Raw genomic sequence first — 26,248 nt, forward strand, 5'->3', positions numbered from 1 at the left:
CTACTGATACGGGGAGCCAATGGGGGGAAAAATGAAAACTTCCTCCCCGAGAGGAACCTACACGAGCGTTGGGAGTTTTGTTTCTGAAGATGTGTTCGTTTAATTCCTTTCTGCTAAGGGAAACAAATTTGATGCGAAACATGTTCCTCGTACAAGTATTGGCTGTTTTACTTTGGTCTTGGAAAGGTAATTTCGGGCTGAAATACGTAACTATTTTTGTGAGGAAAGTTTATTTAAGCTCTTCTTTACCTTTACCGTTACTAATGCGTTTTCCCAACGTGTAACTAATATCAACGAACGACAGCTAACCAAAATGCGCTTTTTAGTCGCTTTGTGTTGTAATGTGCTGGCCAAGATGATAAGAATATGGCGAGGTGATAGTGTACGAGCTACAGATCATCACTGTAATAATGTAATATTAATTGATTCGTTAATATGATTCCCACTATAAAATGAGCTTAATACCAAAGTGTTACGATCTTGCCGTTGCGTGTTTGACTGATTATAGGAAACTTTGATTGATTTTAAGGACATTTTATTGATTTTGTATGTTCTGTCACTGATGTTAATCGATATTTGGCAAAAGATTATTAGGATTAATATTATCATGGTGATGACGACGATGATGACGTTAACATAATGGAACATTTATAAAAGATCTTCCAGAAGATGGCAGAATACAGATGGCAGAATACACACACGACACATACCAACGTTTGACGTTTGACGTTTAACGTAAAAGTCGCTTTCGCATATCGCTCAGTATATTTTCTTGAAAATCGCGCTGTTTATCACACTATTTTTCGGTTTCTGTATAATCACAATATTGTAGAACACCGTTCGTATATCGTGCATTAGTGCGTTTATCTCTGTGACCCAAAAACTCGCGCATATTTCGCATTTCGGATCGCGTCGGAGTTCACGCGTCCTGACCGCCATCGCTCTTGTTGCTGCAACGACAACCTGCACCGTTTCCCGTAGAATGGCCCGTATTTGCAACGCCTGCACTATGGAAATTGCGGAGGCATCTATCAGCTGCTGCCTGTGCGACTCTCCATTTCATCAGCGCTGCACTTCGGTTCCCGCTGATCTGTTCCTGCGCATTTCGGAATATAAACAATTACACTGGTGCTGTATTGGCTGCAACAATGTCTTCATGAATCCGCGCACCAAGTTCGTAAAAGACGCAGCCATGCAATCTGGATTCCAGGTGGCAATAACGACAGTAGCCGAAAGCATCAAGACCGTTATGGAGCCATTGACTAACGAAATTAAAACTGGGTTTGCACGGATGAGCCAACTTGACCTAAAAACTCCACGTAGCAGTCACCCTCCCGCAAAAATTCGTCGCATAAATCCATCCAAACGTTTGTTTTCCGATGTCATTAAGGACAATCACGCATTGTTTACATTCGGTGCTACGAGCAATCAAAGAAATAGCCAAAACAACAATACGAAGCAAATTGACGATGTTCAACGCAAAACTCATGCACCACCTGTGATAACTGGCACAAAAAAGGATATAGCAGCTTTTCCTATCAAAATAGTTCCCGCTCATTCCGCGGTGCAAAAATGCGCGTTGTATATTTCCCGGCTCTCTCCCGATACAACCAGTGACCAAATTGTACAAATGCACAATGGGCATTTGCCGGGATGAAATTCAAAAAATCAACTTTGTAATAGCGCAATTCCAAATAATAGGTTTTAATACTAAGGGTTAAACTAAGAAAAATACCAAATATGAGCTCTTTATCTGTTCTGGTTCTCTAGAAAACACCTCTCAAAGTCGAGATTTGTTAAAAAAAACGCAGAAAAATCTTCACTTTTTTGGAAAACTTTAAACCTTTGTAACTTTTTCAAATATGAACCGATTTTGATAAATTTAGACATTTTATAAAGGATATTTAGTCAGCTTTATAAACACATGAAAAATTTTGAGCTAAGTTAATTTTATGCAAAAATATACGATAATAACTGAAGAAACCTCCTGAAAATTTTCATAATTTTAATTTTTGACTTGATGCCATTATAAAAGTGGCGTAGAGTGGCGTTGTCTCATATATGTCACATCATAGTGTAATATATATACTATCAATCTGTGAAGAAATATTCTGCGAAAGTTTGCGAACGCGAATTTTATTGAAGTTTTTTCACATCAACTTTTTCTAAAAACAGACACATGCGTAACTAGGCGGCTCCATAGGTGCCTAGTGTAGCGTATTTCGTGTATTCTACAAAAATATATTCTACGTGCTTTTGATCAACTTTCATTTCAATTACGAAGCTGAGTATCTTAGTTTCAGCTCATGTACTTATCTTATATGTAAATTTCTATTCTAACCTAACTTTATCATTAAATATAATGAAGCAAATCAGAACCAAATACCTTTTGTTCCTACTGCAGATTATAGAAGGATATAAGGAAAGTAATTCTTAAATTATACGCATAACAGGAAAACGTTATGAATGCAGTAGCATATATTGGCGTTTTGGGAGAAGAAACTCCCAAAACTCATGACAAACTAAATATAAGGATAAAGGGGAGATGCTACAAAGAATATTTTGCAAGAAAGAAAATGCATCCAGAAGGACATTTTGTATAATGATCTGTATTCCTCGGATTCGTTAACCAGTTCAATATCAGTAGCTACACGCACTAAAACAAAGACAGGGTTTAACTTTACAAATGAAGTAAATACTTAGTTTGTTGCTATCGTGCAATTTTGATTTTTTCAGATAGTTGTAAAACCAAGAAGGATTTTTAGTTTTATTACCCCTTCTGAAGGCAGTACAGCACTTGGAAAGGTATTGGATGAATATTCAAAGACAAACAATATGTGCTGCTTTTCATTACGAATTTGGGAAGTACTTTATTTCAATGCACCTGCTCTATCTAATTATTTAAATGCCTTTATTCTTGTCTTTAGAAAAGTGAACTAGACGTCAGGAGCTTGTAATAGCAACCACCTAAGTTGTGTATGTAAATTTTTAATATTTGTACTACCTGTGAGCAAAAGTGACGAGAATTAGCTACAATTGTCCTATACAAAGCAGAAAAAATTATTTTATTCAAAATTATTATGTTTTGTTTAGATATTATTATTATTATTATTTATTTAATCTTCATTATGGAACATTACAATATATTTTAAAATGGTTTATACTATTAGCAACAAATAATACAAGAAAAAAACACACAAAATTAATAAAACTAAGCAAAGATCCCTTAAAACACTATTTTATGTAGCGCCACCTGGTGGTAAGGATGCGAACTACAAATAAAATGTTATTTACTATCATAATACTTTACTACAAACGATAAAAACTAACAATTTCTGCAAAAATAATTTTATCCCGCAATTTGTTCTAAACTGCCCATTGTGAAATGGTCAAACAAGCTTTATCCATTGACGATGCTACAGCATACTGTCTTATTCGCCAGGGTACAAATACGGCTACACTCTCATTCCTGTCGTTTAAAGTGTTAGTGCCTTTATCACTACGTGACAAGGCTCTTTCCCCTGACACCTGGCCTCTTGGCCTATCAGTACGTGAATTTATTGACTACCGAACTCAACAGCCGAGTGCAAATTTTCGTATACAACCGCCAATGGGTCTCTCCACCCCTACAACTTTGCCTACGGTGCTAAATATTCGCTCACCGCCACTGCTGGATCACACAATTTTATCGGCACACACTCCACGCACATCACCAACACCGCAAACCCACTAATATTCACCGGTATTCAGTCCACGCACATCGCGCACACTTACAACCACACAAATCATCCTGACACGTCTCAAGAAACGAAGAACACCGGCGCTGAAACAACGTTAGTAAATAATAATTGCACTTACCAGACGATTGTTTTTCCTACAACAAACAACATTTTTTCCACTGAGGCAGTGCTTGACGAAAGGCGCACGCAACTTAATGATCGTGAAACCAAAACAAACCATCGCCAAAGAACGGACACTACACTCACACAATCGCACGGCTATCATGTCAATCCTACAGGGGTCGCCTGCCGTAATAATACTGACGAATTATTGTTCCTGTACCAAAACGTTAGAGGATTGAAATCTAAATGCAATCAAGTATTTGATTATGTTTCTACAACCCACTATGACGTTATTATCCTGACTGAAACATGGTTGGATTCAACGATTGATTCCTCGGAATTGTTCCCGGATAATTATACAGTGTATAGAACAGACCGCAGCACCAAAAATAGTAAAAAATCAACCGGTGGCGGGGTTCTTATTGCCGTTGCTTCACACCTACGTACAATACTTTGTCCTACACAGGATACCGTTGAGCAACTCTGGGTAAGAGTTTATGGTAATAAACGTACTTTTATCACGGGTGTAGTGTACATTCCTCCAGATTTAGTAAACAACACTACTACCATGCAAACTATCTGCTCCACCATAGATAATATTGCTTGTGCAACCACCGATACGTTTCTCCTATTCGGGGACTTTAACTTCCCCAATCTTTCCTGGAACACCGATGATTCTAACGTTCCTGCACTGCGAATCAATTATGAGAATTCACGAATTACGGACAACTGCCGCTCTTTGCTTGACTGCATCTATAGTAATGGGCTTTCTCAGATCAACTTTATACCTAATGCATCGGATAACATTCTCGATCTCATAATTGTCTCTGACGAGATCCTACATTATTGTGCCCCACCGGTGGTGTCACCCTTCCCTATGGTTGCCGTTGATGTTCATCATCCTCCTGTTGAACTACACTTAACTGGTGCTGGCAATACAGCTCGTTCCTGGCGTTCTACCCCACCAAACCGTGAGTCCGGCACACGTAACTACAGGCGAACTAACTTTATCCGTCTAGCTGAACTGCTTCAATCTACTGACTGGTCTTTCCTGGAAGGTAATCCGGATGTTAACTCAGCATTGGAACTATTTAACACAACACTACTGGCGCTTATATCTGATTGCTGTCCTCTAATGCCACCGCGTCGCAGTCCACCATGGTCTGATGCACGTTTACGCCGTCTAAAGCAAAACAAAGCGTCATGCTTTCGCTTTTACAGTACAAATGGTACACAACACTCCAAATTAAGGTTCATTGCTGCCCATAATGTATATAGAAGCTATAACAGACAACTTCATACTCGTTATCTCATTCGAGTGAAATTCTCGCTCATCAGACACCCAACACGATTCTGGAGGTATGTTGAATCAAAACGCGGTAACAGCTCGCTCCCCGATGTTCTCACATATAACAACGTCTCCACAAGCAGTAAGGAAGGCATGTGCAACTTATTTGCTGATCGTTTCAAGGACTGCTTTACTACGGATGATGCAAGCTTATCATTAGAAGCAGCTTTAAATAATGTGCCCCGTGATGTTGTTGACATTGACGTACGCGATATTATTATCTCGGTAGATACTGTACTACGTGTTCTGCAGCAGGTCAAAACCTCATACAACCCTGGACCCGATGGTATTCCTACGGCAATCCTTGCCAAATGCCGCGAATTTTTAGCAGAGCCTCTGTCTCAAATCTACCAACTCTCTTTTGCACAAAGTACTGTACCCACGGCCTGGAAATCCTCTGTGATGTTTCCGGTGTACAAAAAAGGGGATAAAAACTCTGCTGAGAACTACCGCGGTATAACCACCTTGCCTTCTTGTGCCAAGGTGTTTGAGATCGTCATACAAAACTCGCTAATGTATCACTGTCGTTCTTATATTTCTACACGCCAGCATGGTTTCTTTCCTCGACGCAGTGTTACCACAAACCTGGTGGAATTCGTCTCCAACTGCCATGCAGCCTTTACTTCCGGAGCTCAGATGGATGCAGTATACACTGATCTTAAGGCTGCGTTTGATCGTGTGAACCATCGCTTGCTGTTGGCTAAGCTCGCCCGGATCGGTCTCTCTACTCCGCTGGTGAATTGGTTCAGGTCCTATATCTCTGAACGTAGCTACTACGTACAAATCGATGGTGTCTCCTCTAACGTTTTCGAGAGTTCATCTGGCGTCCCTCAGGGCAGCAACTTGGGACCACTGCTGTTCTCGCTTTTTATTAACGACATCACACTGGCCATTACGGAAGCAGACTGTCTGCTTTATGCGGATGATGTTAGGCTGTTTCGTATCGTACGTAACACTTCCGACTCTCTTTCTCTGCAAAGATCGATTGATGTTTTCTCTGACTGGTGTATCAATAACGACCTGCTAATTTCTGTTGATAAGTGTACGTCAATGTCTTTCTTTAGAATAGCTAGTCCGATAAGGTATATCTATAGCATATCAGGGACACAACTACCGCGGTGCAATACGGTCAGGGATTTAGGAGTCACCCTGGATCGCAAACTAGATTTCCGACAACATTACTGTGATATTTTAGACAAAGCTAACAAAATGCTAGGATTTATTCGTCGACATTCGAGAGAACTCAATGACCCACACTGCCTGTTAACTCTGTATAAGTCCTATGTTCGTTCCATCCTCGAGTTTAGTTCTACAGTTTGGTGTCCATTCTCTAGTGTTTGGTCCAATAGAATAGAAGCTGTCCAAAAGAGAGTTACTCGTATTGTCCTACACTTCACTCCGTGGCGTAATGTAACCCCTCGTCCATCGTATCATACTCGTTGTTTGTTGTTTGGTCTGGACACACTTGCTAGGAGACGTGATAATGCCCAATGTACGTTTTTGTCCAAACTTATTGTCGGTGAGATAGATTCGCCAGAACTACTGGCTAGAGTCAACATAAATGTCCCTCCTAGAGTGTTCCGTAACTACAGACTAATAAGAACTGACCTTACAAGACGTGCATACAGCGAGAACGACCCAATGACTGCGATGGCCCGTAAATTTAATCAGCTTTACATTTCATTTGACTGGCACCTACCTACTAGATTTTGTTGATCCGTTTTGTCATTGTACACTGCGTTAGTTATTTAAGTTTTAGTTTTAATTCAGTGATAAGGCCGCTTGTTTGGCCAATCACTTAATACAATAAACAATACAATACAATACAATCTCTTCATTGGCTTTAAAACTGCATATGATAGCATAGCCAGGATAAAACTGTATGACACTATGAGCTCTTTTGGAACCCCGGCCAAACTGATTAGACTAGTTAGAATGACTATAACCAACGTCACACGCCAGGTGAGGGTAGATGGAAAGCTCTCAGGACCTTTTGCTACCACCACAGGTTTGCACCAGGGGGACGGGCTTGCCTGTCTCCTATTCAACCTGGTGCTAGAGAGAACCATCCGCGACTCGAGGGTGGAGACTACGGGAACTATCTTCTATAAGTCAACCCAGATCCTGGCATACGCTGATGATGTAGACATCATTGGTCTGCGACTCACCTATGTAGCAGAAGCCTACCAAGGGATCGAGCAGGCGGCAGAGAGCCTCGGATTGCAGATAAACGGGGCAAAGACCAAACGGATGGTAACACACATCAGTGACCCTACCAATAACAAATTCAAACTTACGTAGGCATGACGTACATATAGGTAAACGCACTTTTGAAGTCGTCCCAGAAATCACCTATTTTGGGTCAAAGGTCAGCAACGACAATAGCATGGAAGCTGAGTTGCGCGCAAGGATGCTGGTTGCCAACCGGTCTTTCTTCTTCTTCTTTGGCTCAACAACCGATGTCGGTCAAGGCCTGCCTATACCCACTTGTGGGCTTGGCTTTCAGTGACTAATTGATTCCCCCCCCCCCCATAGCAGGATAGTCTGTCCTACGTATGGCGGCGCGGTCTATTTGGGGATTGAACCCATGACGGGCATGTTGTTAAGGCGTACGAGTTGACGACTGTACTACGAGACCGGTCAAATTTCAATTCTACAGCCTGAAATATCAGTTCACCTCAAAGAACCTGTCGCTGACGGACGAAGCTGAGACTATATAGTACCTATATAGTACTGGTACTCACATACGGCCCTGAGACATGGACACTGTCCAAATCTCACGAAAACCTCTTAGCCGCGTTCGAGAGGAAGATGCTGAGAAGGATACTTGGGGCTCCGTATGTGTGGAAGGACAATGGAGGATCCGCTATAATGACGAGCTATACGAGATGGACGGCGACCTCACTGTCGTGCAGCGTATCAAGCTCGCCAGGTTTCGGTGGGCTGGCCATGTTGTACACATGGAAACGGACGACCCAGCCGGTAAAGTCTTTTTACGTGAGTAAGTAAGTTCTTCAACAGTTGGTTCAGTTCTTCTAAAAAGCCGCGTTGATTGCTTTGCAAACCGACGATGTGAATCTTTCGAGAAAAGATCTTACAAAAAATATTTATATTAATAAAGCATATTAATTTATTATTATTAATAACTATTATAAAAATATTAAAACAGTGATAAGTACGTACTTTAACATCTCCTTACTCTACGCTCCTCAGTCAAAATCGACCCAATTCACTCAGTTTGTTGATTTGTGTGCTTTGAGTTCATACAAGAGGCTTGTCTGCACTTGTGTAACACGGTCATTTTCATACGACTGTATTACTGCCGTTGTATATCTGTGTGTGTGTATGCTGCCGACGCGGCGCGAATTTGAATTTTGGTACCCGTTTTTTACCAATATTCCAGCCACGTCACTTGCCTGTACAACCACTCTTCAAAGAGCGCGGTGTAAGTGCTCTGTGCATAATATTACCAGCCATGCCTGACGAGGCCTCTTTTCGAGTTTCCAAAATTTTCCCGAACAATTTATTGCAAAGTTTCGCTTCCTCCCTTTAAGTTGCCCAGACTCCCAGGAGCATTGGAATGATGTCCCCCTAAGCAGGCAGACTCTAAGCATAACCATGACGCAAAGGCCCAATGTTTACCGAATGCATTATCGTTTTATGCGCAAATTGAAGCCGGCCGCTCAAAGCTATTCCACCATAGCAGACACGCCAGAAGTCGCTGCTGGCATATACAATTAACACATGGTACATTCTACTTGCGGAGAATTGTTGCTGTTGTTATTGTTGCCATTACTGTTCCCTATGTGCCAGCAGGCCATGCGGTTGGCGTAGTGAATCCTACAGGGCGCCTTTAAACCGAAGTCAGTGATGCTACCCAAGCAGGCGTTAGAATTGCCAGTTGTCTTGAGCTACGATGTGAAGCTTTGATTAGCTGTGTGCGTGCGTGCAGTTCCGTTGGCTGGAACACACAACGAAAATCAGTACTTACCAAGTGTTTTTTTTACGTTTTGTTTTTCCTCGCTATCCTTTGGGAATTGATAGAACGCGATCAAGAAAAAACCACCGCAACGTTTCCCCTTGTTTGTAACGACACGACATGGGGTGTGATGGGTTTTACTTTCTCCCCTCTCGCGTTACAAGATTATGGAATGATGTTTGCGGTAGCTCATTCCAATTCTCGTATTCGGTGTGAGTGTATAAGTGTGTGTGTAAGATGGCAAGTTCAGTGCAAATTAGTTCTGGGCTTGATTCGATTAAAATCTGTGACTACGACTTTGTGCCTACCGCTTTCGCGGCTTCGCGTGAGGGAGAAAACAGGCGGACGTAACAGCCCATGGAGAAAGGGTCGTACGGGTAAGTTGATCACGGTGGAATGTTATTGCACAAACATACACACGCACACACAGACACACACAGAGACACAGGATAATACACGCCCGGGAGTGGTTCATAAATTAAGATCCTTAAACATGGCGAGGGTGGCCGGTTGAGAAAGGGGAGGGAGGGAAAACAAGTTGGAAAGGCAAAGTGGAATTATGATTTCTTTTATGCACTTTCTTACGCTCGCTGTAAATTTCTGCTACACCCTCGTGTTGTGTTCGTGGAAAGAAAAGCACGGTCAGATAGGTTGAAGAAGTTTGTATACTCTTTGTCAGGGGTGGGCAACATTTTTACATTGGGGATAAATGAATATGAAATCTAGGTGACATTTTGTTTATGATATAAATGCTCAATATAAAAATTGAAAATGTATTTCAACAAAAAGGTTCACATTTTTTTAAAAGATTAAATTCAAATCTTATAAATCAGTAAAATAAATCAGCAGGGCCGTTTCTTTAAAACAAATAAATTTCTTTTTTTTAATTCATCATTATGACTTAAATATGCGGGTTTTTGTTCTGCTTATGTATGATTTCATGTTTGAGTAATAAATTAAATAAATTAAACTAAACAAAATTAAACAAAATACATTAAACATTAACATTAAACAAACAAAAAACACACACACACAATTTTGTGTTGTTGTTCATCTCGTTGGTTTTTGTATTTTATTAGTCATATGTTTTATATTAGAACATGAAGCAATAGTTTATTTATATTACTGTCTTATAGATCTTATGCATTTTCTTTCTATTTTGAAACTTTAAATACCGAGTGCAGATTGTTTAAATGCTTTATTAAACTTCTTCGTAGATAAAAATAACGTATTCATATGAAGGATAATTATAGTCACATATTATGAACACAAAACTTATGTATTTTTATAGGATATATAATAATTCACAAGAAACACAAAATTAATTATTTTTATTATTTATTTTAGGTATTTTGCATTGTTTACTATACAAAATACCTAAGCATATTTTAAATTTGGAATATTTTTGCTATGATAAAATCAGTACACAATCTTACAGAACTAAAAGATGGTTTTAGGAAAACAATGGAAATTACTCATATTTTTAATTTAAAATAATTTTAATTTAAAAACAAATTATTTAATCTTATCAAATGATATTGTTGTCTTCAAAATTTAAGCTCAGTAAACATTCCCATAAAAACGATCCCCCATACATTGCTTGCTCTACCCTGGCTTTGGTGAAACTGGGACACGTTTTTGTGGAAAAGAAAACACAACATTCTCTTCATCCTATCGCTTGGTTTTTTTCTTCTTCTTCTTCATCATCTAAAGTACGTAACGATTTTAATCGCGACAATCATGAAGCAAAATTGTTCCTCGCCTCAATTTTATTTCATTTGTACGGGAAATTGTCCATCGGTTTTCAGTCTGCAACACAAACAGCAAAGCAATCAGCAATAGTATTGTTGGGGTGGGGAATTTGGTGAAAAATTGCACCATGTGGCCTGGAAAACATTTTTACCGAAAAAAGGTGGTAATTCGTTACGGGTTGCAGCTCGTCGCGATAAGAAACAGTCGCCACACGCTTTGGATTTTTTATTGCAAACAAGTTAAATGAAAATTGTGCTAAGTCTGTTTTTCTTCTACATGCAAAATGGGAAAGTAGATTAAACATGATGATGTATTATTCTTATGGTGGAATCTTTTCAAGCGGTATCTACTGGGACATTGCGAGGGATATGTGTTGTACCCTCTGGATGTAAGTCATTTCTCTGCATGTAAAAAAAGGCCTCTTATGCCTAGATCTCCGTGTTCACTTCAGTTCAACACTTCAAACCGATTCTCGACTGCGTACAATAATTTGTGCTCACTCTTTCGCTCGCTCCCTTTCTTTGCGTAGATCCTTTTCAAAACGCACGTCTAATGTAAACACGGTTTCCCTCGGTGCCGCAAATGCAAATATTTGCTCGCAGGAAAACTATATTCATGCCGGTGCCGGTAATCCTACCCGACTTTCCTTCCAACTAGTGCCAGTCCCTGCTCCAAGTCTGGCGATCCAGGCCTTGAATTCCTTACCACGTTGATTACGGTTTTACCCTTACCGAGCAAAAGGCTGGCGTAGCTGGCGTTGATTTTTCCTCCCCATAACCCGAAGGTGTAGAAGTCGTTAAATTGTTCCAGCAAACAGTGTGTAGTGGCACACTTCCTCTCCTGTTCGTTCCCGCTTTCCCCCCGGCACGCATCCCACCGGCAGCACACCCTTCCACAAATTGATCTGAAAACATCCCGGGCGATTGCTGGCCGACTGCTCAAAGAGCCAATTAGGCAAATTACAACGGCTTTCCGTTCCCGTGATTCTTTGACGGTCGCAAAGGGGAAGGTGTACGCGGGGGGGGAAATGGGTTATGGCGTGGTTGACCCGAAGACATTTGTACGGTTTGTTTGCTTCCTCGTTTTAGCAACAGTTGTTTGCCAGGCGAAAGGGGTCCTAATGCGTAGACTTGTGACTTTACGCAAATGGGAGGACAAATAACAGCTGCTCAATGATGGTGGCAGATTGGCGTTTTGAATGTGGAAGGTGTATCGGTGAAATTTGTATAATTTATTGGGCGTTTGCGTAGGCATCCTTATGAGTGAGGTGGGCAAATGATTTGGATAAATCTTTTTAATAATGGTTTTTTTACAAAAGTAAAATAAAAAACCGTTACATAAATGTGATGTGATTTCAGGATCACAGAAAGCATTACGCCTGCATTTACATAACGGCTTTAGCGTCTGCACATGCTCTTTAAACGTGTCCGTTCCACGAAAAGCCTTGGCGTTGGCTAACGTCGTGGGCCGGTACGCATATTTTTGCGTCATCAAATATGGAAAGTGTGGTGAAAAAAAGGAAAGAAAGAAATGGCTTCGAAATGCCAATCAGTTTCGGTTGATTAGAAATTTCAAATGAGGAAACGGGTCGGCCGTCTGGAGCGTGTCATCGGCGTTCCCTTGACAGTGCTAACAGGCATGTTTGAAGGGTCAACCCGGCATGTTTGTGGTAGTAGCATAGTGAACTTATTGCATGATTGTACCAGTTCTCATGAATAGTAATTGGCGTGAGGTAGAAAAATCCGCTTCACGGTACTATTTATAACCATCCTTTGAACACGAAGAGGGAAATGTGTGAAGATTAAATGCAAACATGAAAATTTGTGGAGTTTGAATAAGCAATTTCGTATTTTCTGCTGCTATTTCATAATTCCAGCTAGAATATCAGCTACATTAAGTTTTAAAAGGCTTCTAAAAACATATCTGTTTTGTGCTCAAATTGCTCCCCACTTGCATCTGTACTAAACATGATTCCAACGTTTAGATGTACTAAAACCTACCCCGGCAAACCGCGGATTGCATATCTGCCAAGCGCAAATCCTGCCTCGCACTGCTTCGGATGAAACAAAATTAATGGCAACGCTTTTGTTTCCTTCACGAGCGATATTGATATTGGCTGCCCCTATTGTACTATGCTTGCACAGCGCTAAGCCCCAACCCAACGTCCAGCAATTGGTACGCGATCAGATAAGCTTTCGATTGTGTTCAAGGGATCGTACGGGAAGCGCAACAAAGCATTCCGTTTAACCAAAAGCACACCACCACGGCGAAAAGCATAATGGGGTGCGATGTGGCTCCATCCAAAGTTACGGGCGATTGTGAGCGATTGATCGGTGTAATTGCGTGTGGCGGTGATTAAGCTGCAACTAATAAACCTGTGCGCTGATCGAACCGGTGATTGAGGGCTGAAAATCGATAAGTGAATGAAGGGTAATTGAACATGGGAACGCTAATTTACGAATACTGTTTCCGTGGCATCAAATTCGTAGAATGAGCCGGTAGTATGTGCATAAAACCCGGCTTGTGGGTTGCCTTTGTTGGTATTTGATGGTGGGATAGATTAAAGATGTGTTTAACTAGTAACACACTGTGGCAGATTGATTGGAGCAACATCAATCGGCACCAACAAATCCTTCCATGACCTTTCATTAACCAAACAGACAGTTGTACATTTACTTTGTAGCGATTTTAAGAATTGTAAGCTTACTATTTTTGTTATTTTTTGTAAAACGTAAAATTGTACAATAATATTCAATTTTTATATTGCACAAGTAAGGTAACAGCTTAGAATCTAATGAAAGTGATAACATTTTAATGGCAAAGGATTTTTTTACGCACAAAGCTCATTTCAAGAATTGTTCAACAAACTTAACATACTATTACTTCCAATAGCAATGTTGTTATACATCTATTACGGGAAAAACTCTCAATTTCTGAAATAAAATAACTTTAAATTTGAAGTGAAATTGTTAGTAGCGCATTAATTCTCGAGTTGAGCATTGAATTTCGAGTGTCTTCTTATTAAATCAAATTTCCTGACCATTCAATATGGAGTGATCAACATTGCGTATTTTTTATATTTTAACAAGCTAAATTATGATTTTGGTCGGTTAGGATTTTTGGCCAGTTTCGTGGTACAGTCGTCAACTACCTAAGGATCTATTGCGTGGCCCTTAAATCCTATCAGCACTTTTAGTTGCATTTCAACATTAACGTTTGAATTTAATAAAAATCGACAAAATTTTTCATCATTATCATTATGAGTCAGCAGACAAAATTTGACCCCTCTATTAGTCGAACTATAACCGTGATGGACAAAAAAGTGTAGTTAATTCGTTTGGAAGCGTGCGTAATCAAAGCACGGCACCCCGGAGCATCCAAAAAGGACTCCGTGCGGCAGTTTATGGGCGTCGTATAAGCCTGTTTCGGCGTCTGCAACATCTTGGCACTATTAGACAACAATCAAAGCATCGAAAGAATACTATGTTCCGAATGCCCGACGACCCTGAGCGACAAGAAGCTTCAAATGAAGGTCCAGGGAAATGTCGCTACTTTGCTGTGTTAGCTGGGCCGGGACTGTATCGATGCAACCGGCCAAACGGTGAAATAGTACCTGCGAATCATGAATAAACATATCGGGAAGTAGAAATCGTACCAGTGACGCCAAAACTCAGTGCGAGCCTTTCAGGCGAATTTTAGTTGTATTTCGATATGAAACCCTAGTACCCGAACTGTTACAATTTCCCCCTAGCTGCGTCCGATCGAAATTTTTTGGACCAACATGATGCAAAAGTTATATTCCAACAAATTTCCAACAATCCACCATGGCGAAAATTCCAAATAATTGACGACAGGCAGCTCGTAAGATTGTAGATTTATTTTTGCAAGTACGCAAGTCAAATCACGAGTGACAGAGAGATGGTGGCATATTTTAAAATAGGAAATACGATTGATTTGTCCATTCTCCAATATGGTTTCAAGTAACCTTTTCAGTTTATTATGTTTCAGAAATTATTTTTGATTATCGAATTTCTCTAGAACTTTCACGAAAGTTTGTCAATTGCGTGCATTTGTATTGTTATTATTATCATTTTTTTTTATACAAACCCGTTCCAACTTCAAACTAGGTCAAAAGATAAAAAATCGTCCTGAAAGATTCTTGGAAACGTGAGCGAATAACAAAGAATCACTGATTGTAGCTCCTGAAGCATCAGAACGCAGGAGAGTTCGGATTTTGGAAGATAAATTCAAAATTTATTCCTACCCTAGATAGACATACACACACACAGACACAGAGAAATACACTATAGCATAAGCTTTGGCGATAAATTAAGGATCACAGCGCATTACGGGCAACCGTACCGTTGGTGCCTTGCGCGTCGCCACCAGTATCCACCGGTGGTTCGAAGCTACCGCAGCGTGGAAAGTTGGCCGGCGGCTTGAGCATCTCGTCCGGTTCGCCAATCTGCAGCACCAGCCCCATACCGTCGGCAAGATGCCATTCAAAGTGACAGTGCACCAGCCAGAAGCCTGCGGAGAAGAAAACGCCGTCACCGTTGTCGTAAGACTCTGGCCGAGCAAAATTACCCGCCCGGCCGCGACCCACACTTACCCGGATTGTCCGCCCGGAACCGTATCCTAACGTAGCCCCGGTTCGGGATGGACTGCGTGTCCTTGTACGGTGGGCAGTGGGCGTTCGGGCGCCGTACGGTGCGTAGATTCCGCAGGTAGGCAATCTGATCCGTAAGGATGTCGCTCGGGAAGCTGCCCGAATCGGTCACTATAAATCGATGCCCGTGCAGATGAAACGGATGGTAGAACTTTTGTCGCACTGCAAACAGAGGGTGGGTGGTTTGAACGAATGGGAGTGGGCTGCACAACCCGGCTGGAGCTAGCGTCTAGCCTCGGCACACTTACCCTCGGCCGTATCGTACAGCACGATCTCGATGACGTCGTTGTGTTTCACCTTCATCCGGTGGGTGCAGAAGCACAGATGGTCGTCCGTGCAGTACGCCGGCCGATGACTGACGTTGCAGAACTGGGCATTCTCGTCGACTATCAGCTCGGGCTGGATCAGCAGCGGGAAGGAGGGCGGCACGAAGCTGATCATGTTCGTAGCACCGATCGTGTTAAAGCCCTCCCGGACAGCTGCAAAGAGCGAATGGAAGGTTGCATTCCTTTTAATTGCTGTGCTTGGGCTGTCTGTGGGCGTCTGGGATGCGCCCGGCCAAAGCTCCAATTATGGGCTCTCGTATATCAGGGCGGTTTACTCCGTTTGTCCGACATGATGGTTAGCCCCCGGGAAGGGTGCAAGAAAATAATCACCCTCAGGTTCCTCAGATTGAGGTAGACGGGAAGCAATCGAGTAAGCCTCTGCATAACTCATTTAATTAGTGACAGCATCTTCATTAAATCTTGCATATTTTCTTGAGCCTTTTACGGAACACGCGCTGCTGTACTCCACAGGAGCAAGGCTCCTGTTCGTGCGGCTATCAACGATAAATTAAATAACTTCTTAATAAAGCCTTCCAGCTTTTAAGCCATCTGACAAGCCAGCAACGGCAATGTTGCCTCTCTACCAAAGCTGCCCACTGACTGACGACTCCACATTAACATGCGAATAGGTATGTGAGTTTACCTAAACCGGGTCACTTTGTTTAATGTTTATACGCACCGGGCACGATATCCGATCCCGGTACGGGGTTTACTTACTTGCGTAATGGCTGGTGCCACGGTCCGAGAAGAGCAAGCTATTGTTCGCCTCGATGACGTGAAATCCCAGGAAAAAGGTACGATCGGGCACGGCATCGATGAGGCCGGTGTCGCGGAACACCTCGTACGCTTCCAGGTCCGCCGCACAGATGTACGTATCGTTCGGCGTGTAGCAGGGTGCGGTCTGGTGGTTAAACACGATACCATCCGGATACGGCTCATCGTACGTCGGCATCGGTTCCGTCGGATAGGCCAACGTTTGCTCCACCGTTAGGCCAGCGGCCGGGATGGCCGTTTCCGGCGTGCGGTAGGACAGGATGGCAAAGTCTTCCACCCGCATCTGATCGCAGAAGCCGATGCCGCGGACACGCACCCAGTAGTTGCCTGCGATGGAGAAGGGAAACGGGTTTAAAATCAAAAGGGCAAATGGGGAAATGGCCAATAAGAGAGAGAATTTTGCGCGATGGGGCAATGTGTAAGAAATGGTTAATTGCAAAGGTTTTTTTTCCTACTATTTCTGTAATGGCTACCACGGACAACTGAGTAAAGTTTAATCATGTCATAACTCTTCAAGCTCAAGCAATGATTAGAGGTATGGTCAACGTACAAATTAAATTTTGTATATTTTGACGAACTTCATCAACATGTTTTATCAAAATTTCAACATTTTTCATCATATTGAAAGTGATTGGGAATTACTAGTGATTGGGAAAAATATTTTAAAAGTGTGTTAAATTATATTTCAAGCAATTTAAAAGAAATTATGGCCATCACTCGCAGAATTCAAATAGGTTACATTTGGTGCATTAAGTATGATATTTTCGTATGGTTTGATAGCCGAAACAATCCTTTAAACTTTCACACTACCACTGTTCGCATTTTCATTGGGGAACTCCTGGATTCCACAAGCCTGCTTAGACTCCGAAGGTCTTCTTCTACTTATTTTTAGCATAACAACCGCTGACTTATTGTTACCATAGCAGGATAGTCAGTCCTACGTATGGGGGCACGGACAACATTCGGGGCTTGAACCCACGACAGGCATGTTGTTAGGTCGTACGAATTGACGACTGTACCACAAGACCGGCCCCAAGGTCTAAAGATCCTTAATAATCTGAATCTTTATCTTACATTTTATGATTGTATTCAGTTCATTCTTATACGTCTTATTTTCTTTGTGGACTCTCTGTACCATGTTGCTCAAAGTCAAGGAAAAATGCCACCTATCGTAGAATAAATGCTACTTTTGTCTACATACTGAACTTCTTTGCTTGAATACAGTGGAATGTATCGAACAAAGTTAGAAAATATAATTCCGTGAAACCTTGTTTTACTCTGTGTTAGTGTATACCTAATTAATGGATACCTGTGTCAATATATGTATGTCTATAGTTCTATTTGTAGATCAATAATTATTTGCTTCTGTATTTGCATTGGGCGAATGTTTAGCCGATTTTAATTGTACGACTGATCACGTGACACACGGCAATTGACGCATCCGATTTATTGAAGGACCGTACTTATTGCTAAGCTTACTTCCAGAAATACACTGTACCGTTACAGTTAGTTCAGGAGCGTGACAAGTGACACTATTGGCTCGTTTCATGAGGAAATACATCTGTTTTACTGGTCTATTTTGATAGACAGACAGTAGTGATTTAAGGGCACTAGATCGGTACATAACTTTATTGGCGGAGACAATTGAGGACATAATTAATTAATTGGTAAAGTGCACTTAATGTAGAAATCAAACAACATGTAATTAAAACATTCAAAGGTGTTTTTAACAGTCAATCAACAAATAAAGTAACCGAGTAAACTTACCTGGCGGTTGATTGGCAGTCAGTACGAAATCATAACGTTCACCAGAGATGGATACGAGTGTGTCTACCGTATGCTGGGGCTGCACAGTACCTCCATCAGTCGAAATGATCAGCATACTGTGGTTTTGAATCTATCGATAAAAAATTAGGGAAAAAGGTAGAAAATAATCTCTTATTAGATGGATGTAATGTCTTGGTTACAGGGTTTCTATGTTTTTATTTCGTGATTTATGTTTTACTTTCCGATTTTTTTTAGGTTTTATTCAAAGATTTTTTGCCGTTCCCGAGATATTTTTTAAATCGGAAAAATAGAACATTCTGAAATCTGATAGAGCATACAATATTTGAATTTCCTGCCTGAGCTTGTATAATTTGGCAAGTTTTGCTCGTGATTTAGTATGGAAAGATGATGCAATTTCAGCCGGGTTAATAGCTACAATCGTCCAAATAACTTGTTTGCATGTATACATACTACACAAATCCAATTAATTTTATGGTGCTTTTAAAGTTTTAAATGGTTTTACACAGAACTTGAAAATCGAAAAAACACTCATAAATTTATTCCATGTCGTTCCAAACCAGACACGATTTTCTCTTTTACAATTTCATAGCCATCAGTAACTTCGGCGATCATCCCAACACCAGCATGACATGGCAATTGATTTCAATTATTCATATTTGGCAAAGGGCAATTCTAACAAAACAAGAACTCACAACCATGCAATCGGAAAGTGTGCTTCACAAAACCAATTAATAAAGTGAGGAAAAGCATCATTTCAACCAGTTCCCTTTCGCCAATGATGCGCTCGAAAAAGTGCACATATTCAGGGGTAAACATTCAATGCAATTGAAATATCGGCAAAAAAACAGCTGTAACTTTACATCGTTTTAAAATGCAATGATAAGAGCAAACGCGCAACGCTTCGCCGAGCAGTAAATCCCCATTTAAAAGCTCGCCGTAATTGAGAAACATTGTGCACATTGGCACCAAATTGGCACCTCGTTTCGGGTGGGGTCGCATTGGAAATGCAACAAAGGGGGGAAATTTCCACTCACACAAACTGCAGTGTTCCAAGAACAAAGACACAAAAGTCCCGTTGCTGCGGGTGTAAACAGTATTTTCCATTTTGGGCTGACCGAAGGTCGTACTGTGTAATGCTGCCGCCGCGACTGGAGTGCAAACGGAGCGGATGCTATAAAGCACGTAACGTAATTATAATATTTGAACTACTTTTCGTATTAAAAAAAAAACACACACACACACAGACTAGCACACAGAGTGCAAACTGCGCGGGCCACGTACCTGCATCTGAAACGGACAGTACTGGCTGCCGCTGCTGATCAACCGAAAGCGGTACCGTTTGCCATATTCCACCTGGTACACGGTCAGTGGGGCGTCCGCTCGAGTGCCGGTCGTTTCCTGCAAACGGTAAGGTGAGGTGGTAATTTTCGATAAATTTTAATTTATCAACAACCCCCCCACCAACCACCAACCTCCGGTCAGACGACCAGCGTGTGGGGTGTGTGTGGGCTTAAATTCATTATTCATACATTAAAGTACCGCCCGCGGCCATTGATGAGGATGGAGTCGACGCGCATCGAATCGGTCTGGATGCCGGGCACCCACTTCTCCACCATGTCGAGCGTCCAGTCCGCAATGATGATCCGATGCTCGGACAGATCGTAGTCGTAGTGTGCCTGGTTGAGGTCGCTCGGATCGCGCACCACCACCATACCGTAGTGGCCGTTCGCTTTCTGGAAACCTATGGCGTGTGGGGGGGCACAGGAGACAAACAATTTAGCAGACATTGCATAGAAAAGGGTGGTAGGTGTGTGGATTCGCTATGCGTGTTCTATTATCACTTACCCGCATGTGAGTGATAAAACTGGGTGCCCGCTTCCACGGCCGTAAACTGGTAGCGGAACGTGGTGTCCTGCGGTATGGGGCACTGCGTTACCATCGGCACACCGTCCATCCAGGGCGTTGCCTTCTGGTGAAAGCCGTGCCAGTGGATGGTCGAACCGAGACCCTCGAGCTGGTTCTCCACGTCCACCACGATGGAGTCGTGCTTGCAGACGTGTATCGGTGGTCCCGGCACGCGCCGGTTGATGGCGAATACGCCACGCTCCAGCCCGTTCGCGGTGATGCATTGCGGATGGAAGCAGTGCGCTCGGTTACCGAGACGACAGTCCCAGCAGGCACTGGCGTAAGAGGCGATACATGAGGAGAACATGAAACAAAACGTAGCTGTTGTGAAGAGAACCAACCCCGCACTTACGAGCCCATGGTGGCGTAGTTTTCCAGCTTCCAGCGAAAGTGACAGGTAAGCGGTGGGTCCCCGGGTACGCAATGCCGGTCACACTGGTCGCCCGGCACGACCCGCCGGACGATGGGCGGTACGGTGGCGTTGTCCGCGAGTAGCAATAGCTGCGGCCAGAGTCGTGCTGTGGAGAGGGAATGCGTTGATGAGTGGCGAGCTGAGTGGGATTTCTGAGGCGCTTATGGTGCACGGTGTAGCACAGGCAACTGTAGCGCTGCTTGTTGTTACAACGGTTTGCGTTGAGTTTTGGGAAGCAACGGCAACATGTTGTTCTGTGATTTGTTCGCTGTTGATTGAGCAAGTTTTCTCCGAAAAGCTTGGAAAATAATTTTCTTTTGTTGAAGAGTTTGTGAGCTTCTTTGGGTATTTCAATTCGGGTGGGTAATTCGTTTTGATATGCAATGAAGATGAATTTTGGGGTTTTCTTTGAGAAATGGACTGTAGAGGTGTTGTGAGTTTAGGAACTGAACGCTACAAAACCCGAGTTGGTTAATTTAATTGACGTTGAATGAATGATATGTTTGGAATGTTTGCTATAGCATGTAGCACGTATCAAACAAGAACACTGAAATGTAGATATTTTATAACTTTTGCCATGAAAGATTGTCATTGTAATGAAGTATTCCTTCTTTTTTTAAGGCTTATTTTCGAATGTGGTGTTAGGTCTATCGGGTCATTTAGACCAATTCCAATGTATATACCCTAACTTCAAAGCAATTTTAACCAAATCAGCCAACAATTCAACCATTATTCACAATCTTTAGCACATGTATAATTGATTAGCTCATGATTTGCAATGCTACAAAATGATTAGATTAGAAAGGTTCTTTCTACCCTTTATCACTAGGTGTGCCGAAAGGATTAAACCATAAGCAGTGTGGTGTGGCGAGTGGTGTTTTTTTTCACGCCACAATGCCAAGATTTGCGTCTGCGGGTTTAACATTATCACTCGAAGTCACTGACCGTGCTTCTAAATCACATTCACTTGGGTGCTTTTACGCACAACTTTGCCGTACGTTGAATGATCGTAAAATAGTGTTACATAAGGTGATTATGCTTCTGTTTGCCCCTTGTTACTGCTTGTCTGTGTCTAACATATGTCACATTTTTTGATAAAGCACCGTAACACAACCGAAACGCTGCCGTTGGATGCTAAAGGATTCGTTGAGGTAGTCCCCGTGCGCTTGACTGCACATCAAAGTAATCAACTAAGTAATAAAAACAAAAATCCACTTATATTAACACTAAATTTGATAAGTTGGTAAGTTTTAGAGCAAAACAAAAAAAAAGGCAGTTAAAAACAAACATCGTCCGATAGTTTGAAGAGTTTGGTAACAGTTTCGGGCAACAGATGGATTGTTTGAGCATATGTTTTTTTGTGCGGTATGTTTTTTTTGGATTTATTTTGAAATCACAAATAATATTTTGATAATATTTGTATGGATACAACATTTATTTGAAACCAACAAAACTTACCAATGAAAAGCAAAAATGTTGGCATAGTTTTTAGATTGTTTTTCTTGTTCGATGTTTTTCATTGTTATTTATTGTTCACCAAGGAGGTTTCGAACTAGAGCCTCTTTTAGTATTATTTTATTAATATGTAATATGACTAATTGTTGTCGCGCTTAGGTGGTAGTTAAATAATCTCTTAAAGTTTACATGCTCGTTAAATCTCCCCGTCATGATGCACATGGGGGCATTTGCACCATGTTGTGTGTTATGTTTCGATTCATATAATTTTCTACGTTGCCGCGATACTAAACGAGGAACGAAAAAGCGTATTTTGGGTAAAAACTATGGCGCATCAATTGTCTCTAGCACTAACCCTGCAATGAAGCTTACTTGAGAGTCTCTATGTCTTTTTTCGAGCGTCTCCAGTCCTAAGAGCAAGAGACGTTTGTTGTACGGTGGTATATTCGCTGGATTGTTTCAATTCATGTTTCGAATAGCATAGCGGATGGGCCAATAAAGGATGGGCCTAACTTAGCTACACCTTTATGTTTTTATGCACATAGTAGCTGGCATCGCGAAAGAATTGGTTTAAAATTAACAGTAGTTAAAAATTAACCAGAGCCGTTAAAAATTGCTAGATTTTGGCATCGCAATCGCATTGAGTTCATTTGTTAATTTTAACGACTGGTCATATGCCGTCGTTAAACAAACGACTGGCAAGAGCGTATGCGATACAAATTAACAGTCGTTTAATTATACTGCTCGATTTTTTCCCCGTGTTTGCCTATATGCGATATCGAGCAGTCGTTAACTGTTTTGACGATCGTTTATTTTAACAGGAATGAACAGCAAATGAACTCAGTTAAACCAAACTGAACTTCAAACGACTGTTAAAAAGAGTTTATTTATTCGCGATGCCGGCTAATATTTGACAGTGTGCATCAATATTTATCTCAAAAACACCCATTTTTGATAGTGCTCATCAATTTTTGACTCTACCGCACCTAGTTTTGTCTGTAAATCGTCAATGTTTGACTCTTGTAGGAATCATGATAATTTTACAATGTATTTGAGCAGATTTTTGACAATTGTAATTTTAAATCACATAAACAACAGCATATTGCCTTACCTAAACAGTTCTAAATGAATAGACCTAAAAGCAACAATATATTTTAACATTACGTTAGGGTTTGCGTTAGGATAAAGCATATAACCTTTATGGAGAAATATTACGCTGACGTCAATAGTTCGCTGCAACCAATCAATCAAACCTATTAGAATTTCGCAACCGATAAAAATTGATTGCTAAATTTAGGAGTGTGTCTCTCGATTAACTGAATTTTTGTATTCAACTTTTGTGTGATTCCTATCAAAAGGAGTAATGGCAAGAGTCATAAAAGTTTAATATGCATAATAACATATGCTTTACTTGGTAAGTAAAATCTTACTAGACATCTGTTTTAAACCTGATCTTTTTTGGGAATAGAGTTTTCAGCATAGCCTATTTCCTCCATTGCTGGTAAAGCGTTTACGATTGCATTTTATAACTGAGTTTATAATCGGTCTGCCGAATATTTTCCCCACTTTCTAGAACGATTCTCTTTCATAACATTCCTCTGCGAAATGAATGAATTGTGACGGATAGAGAGCAAAACAAAAAAACGACAAGCGATAGAACCTATCAGACACAGACAATCTTAATCGAATCGCGCATTGTGGCTATGGTGGTGAAAGATACAAAAAAACAGTCTATTCCATTATCAGCTGGAATTCGATTTTTTATTTCAAACGAATTATCGCACAAACGGTCCATCCAGACAAGGAAGCGGCCGGACCGGAGAGTGAACATTTGCTATTACAATGCAATACAGTTCTAACACGAATGAACGGTTCTAATGTTACACAATATAAACAAATGTTCGCAAAAGGGAGAGGATTTTTTAACTGAATAACACATTAGCCACACAGCTTTGCTTGAAATTTATCATGAATTTTATGCACATTAAAATAATCTTCACTTCATAGATGTAATCAAAAGCTACTTCAACCTTTTCACAAGCACTGCAACTCACCCGGTTTAGTTGACAACGGCAGCCCTACAAAACAGTCCACAGCAGCAGGAAAGCACACCAAAACGCCCAACGATATTAAAAGTAATTGTGGCCCCGGGCCCACTTCAGCACGTCTGAGAATCATCTTACAAGCGCGTGTCCGATCGCGTGCCTTCACCGAGCAGAACTAAACATGAAATGAGTGCGTTCCCGTCCAAAAATGTGCCACCATCCTCTTGGCCGCTATCAGCGCCTTTGGCTGGGCTTGGGTCATTTTTTATTCCCTTGGTTCAAATTAATCAAACGAAAATTTGTCTCCTATTACAAAAAACGTGTTCGAATGCCCAGGACGCATTCTAATCGTGAGTTTGAGAAGAAAAAACCTGGTATTGTAGTTGCCCTTCCGATTGGTTGAAGTGGAATCACAGTTTAATCAGCAGTAGCGGGTTATACTGGAAGCCATTATCACCGTTGCGCCAGGGTGTGTTGGGCCGAGATGGAACGTTTTTGTTGTCGCGTGGCCACAACAAGTAAAAGGGTCTCGAGCGTGTGCTGATGGTTGTCGAGGCGAGTGTTTTGGTTTATTTTGCATGATCCGTCTGATTGTTTCATTTTATGTGTACGGTTCGTTGGTAAAGCGGAATATGGGTTTTTTACTAAAGGATTGATCTCATCGGTGGGTTATACATGCGGTGATTTTAACAGAACAATCATAAACATGCGATCTTTCAGGCATAACGAAAAAAAGGTGTGTTTTGGTGGTTGCGGGTGTTGATGAGTGTGACGCACACTTTCTATTGTTCTTAGAAGTCTTCGAAGATTAACACTTAAATGTGTTACATCGCAGAGATTCGGGGAAACAAAAAATCTGCTGAAATTATTATGCACGCTTTAGAGGAAATGTTTTTTTTCTAATAACAATGACTCGTATGATCTACTGAATGAGTACTTAAGGATTGTTTATTGCAGACGACCCAAAAGATCTCTGCAGTGGTAGTTTTGGTGACTCTTTTTCTTGGTGTCTTAATTTTCGTACAAAATATTGGCTTACTACGCAATGATTGTTGACAACCCCCTTAGGAACCCTTCTTTTCCCCACTGCCAAATTACGATTTGTCAAAGTATAGTGTAGTAATTAAAAGATCTTTCAAGGCACCAAAGTCAGAAATGATAACCACACCTGCAGCATACTTAGCTGGCTTAAGTTAAGTAAAGGCCAGCTGAGTACCTAAAAGATGCTGTAAAAACTATTTGAATATCTCCAACTGTTGCGGTAGTACTGTCATATTCCACGAGATGACGCTAGGATCAAACAATTAATGGGAGATACTACTGCGTTTTTTTATATGGAGTTTGACAATTGGCGGATGTAATTATGTCAACGAATCCACACGTCAAACTAGGCTCAAGTATTCATTCTAGATTATTTCAGCAGGCACAATTTTTAACAAAAACCGATTCGTCGCAAGCTTGGTGAGGTTAGCTCATGCATGAGTTTTGTTTTTTTAAGCACAAATATTTTCTATGTATCTTTGTTTGTACACAATTGGCGGAACGAAAGCTATCAAATGGGTGTGGAAAATCCAACCCCGACGATGAATATTGTTCCACGGATAGGATGAAATTTCAGCTTTCCGATTTAAATAGAAAAGCGGTTATAAATAGAGTACGATTGAGTTTGCGAAGGTCCAGCTTTCGAATTAGATTTCAGAGATGAAAGCGGAAATAGGTTTGAACGATACGATCAGTCCAGTTAAAATCTTACTTCTACGGGTAAATTAATCCAAAGGTCTGACGGATGATTTAAAGGAAATTTATTCTTATTATAATGCTGTAATTGTAATAAAGTGAATTATGCACTGAAAGTGTACTCTTGAAATTATTGTAACAGTTAACAGGCGTAAAACTCATTTTGTAAATCACACAAAGGAAATGCAATTAACTCTTTCTAATCTGCTGCCTCTG

At 41.1% G+C, this 26,248-nt stretch overlaps 1 protein-coding gene across 1 annotated transcript; it reads right to left on the reverse strand.

The window, feature by feature from the left end:
• Positions 1-15,114: 15,114 nt before the first annotated feature.
• LOC133394077 (uncharacterized) lies at positions 15,115-24,501 on the reverse strand. The gene is made up of 10 exons (XM_061662626.1): positions 24,305-24,501; positions 20,736-20,901; positions 20,324-20,658; positions 20,008-20,219; positions 19,760-19,876; positions 18,458-18,587; positions 16,634-17,017; positions 15,839-16,069; positions 15,534-15,752; positions 15,115-15,451 (listed from the first exon to the last, which is right to left on the reverse strand). The coding sequence occupies exons 1-10, from the start codon at positions 24,426-24,428 to the stop codon at positions 15,258-15,260; spliced, it is 2,112 nt and encodes a 703-aa protein (XP_061518610.1). The 5' UTR covers positions 24,429-24,501; the 3' UTR covers positions 15,115-15,257.
• Between the last annotated feature and the right edge of the window lie 1,747 nt (positions 24,502-26,248).

Source organism: Anopheles gambiae, chromosome 3, assembly GCF_943734735.2.
Source record: "Anopheles gambiae chromosome 3, idAnoGambNW_F1_1, whole genome shotgun sequence".
NCBI lineage: Eukaryota > Metazoa > Arthropoda > Insecta > Diptera > Culicidae > Anopheles > Anopheles gambiae.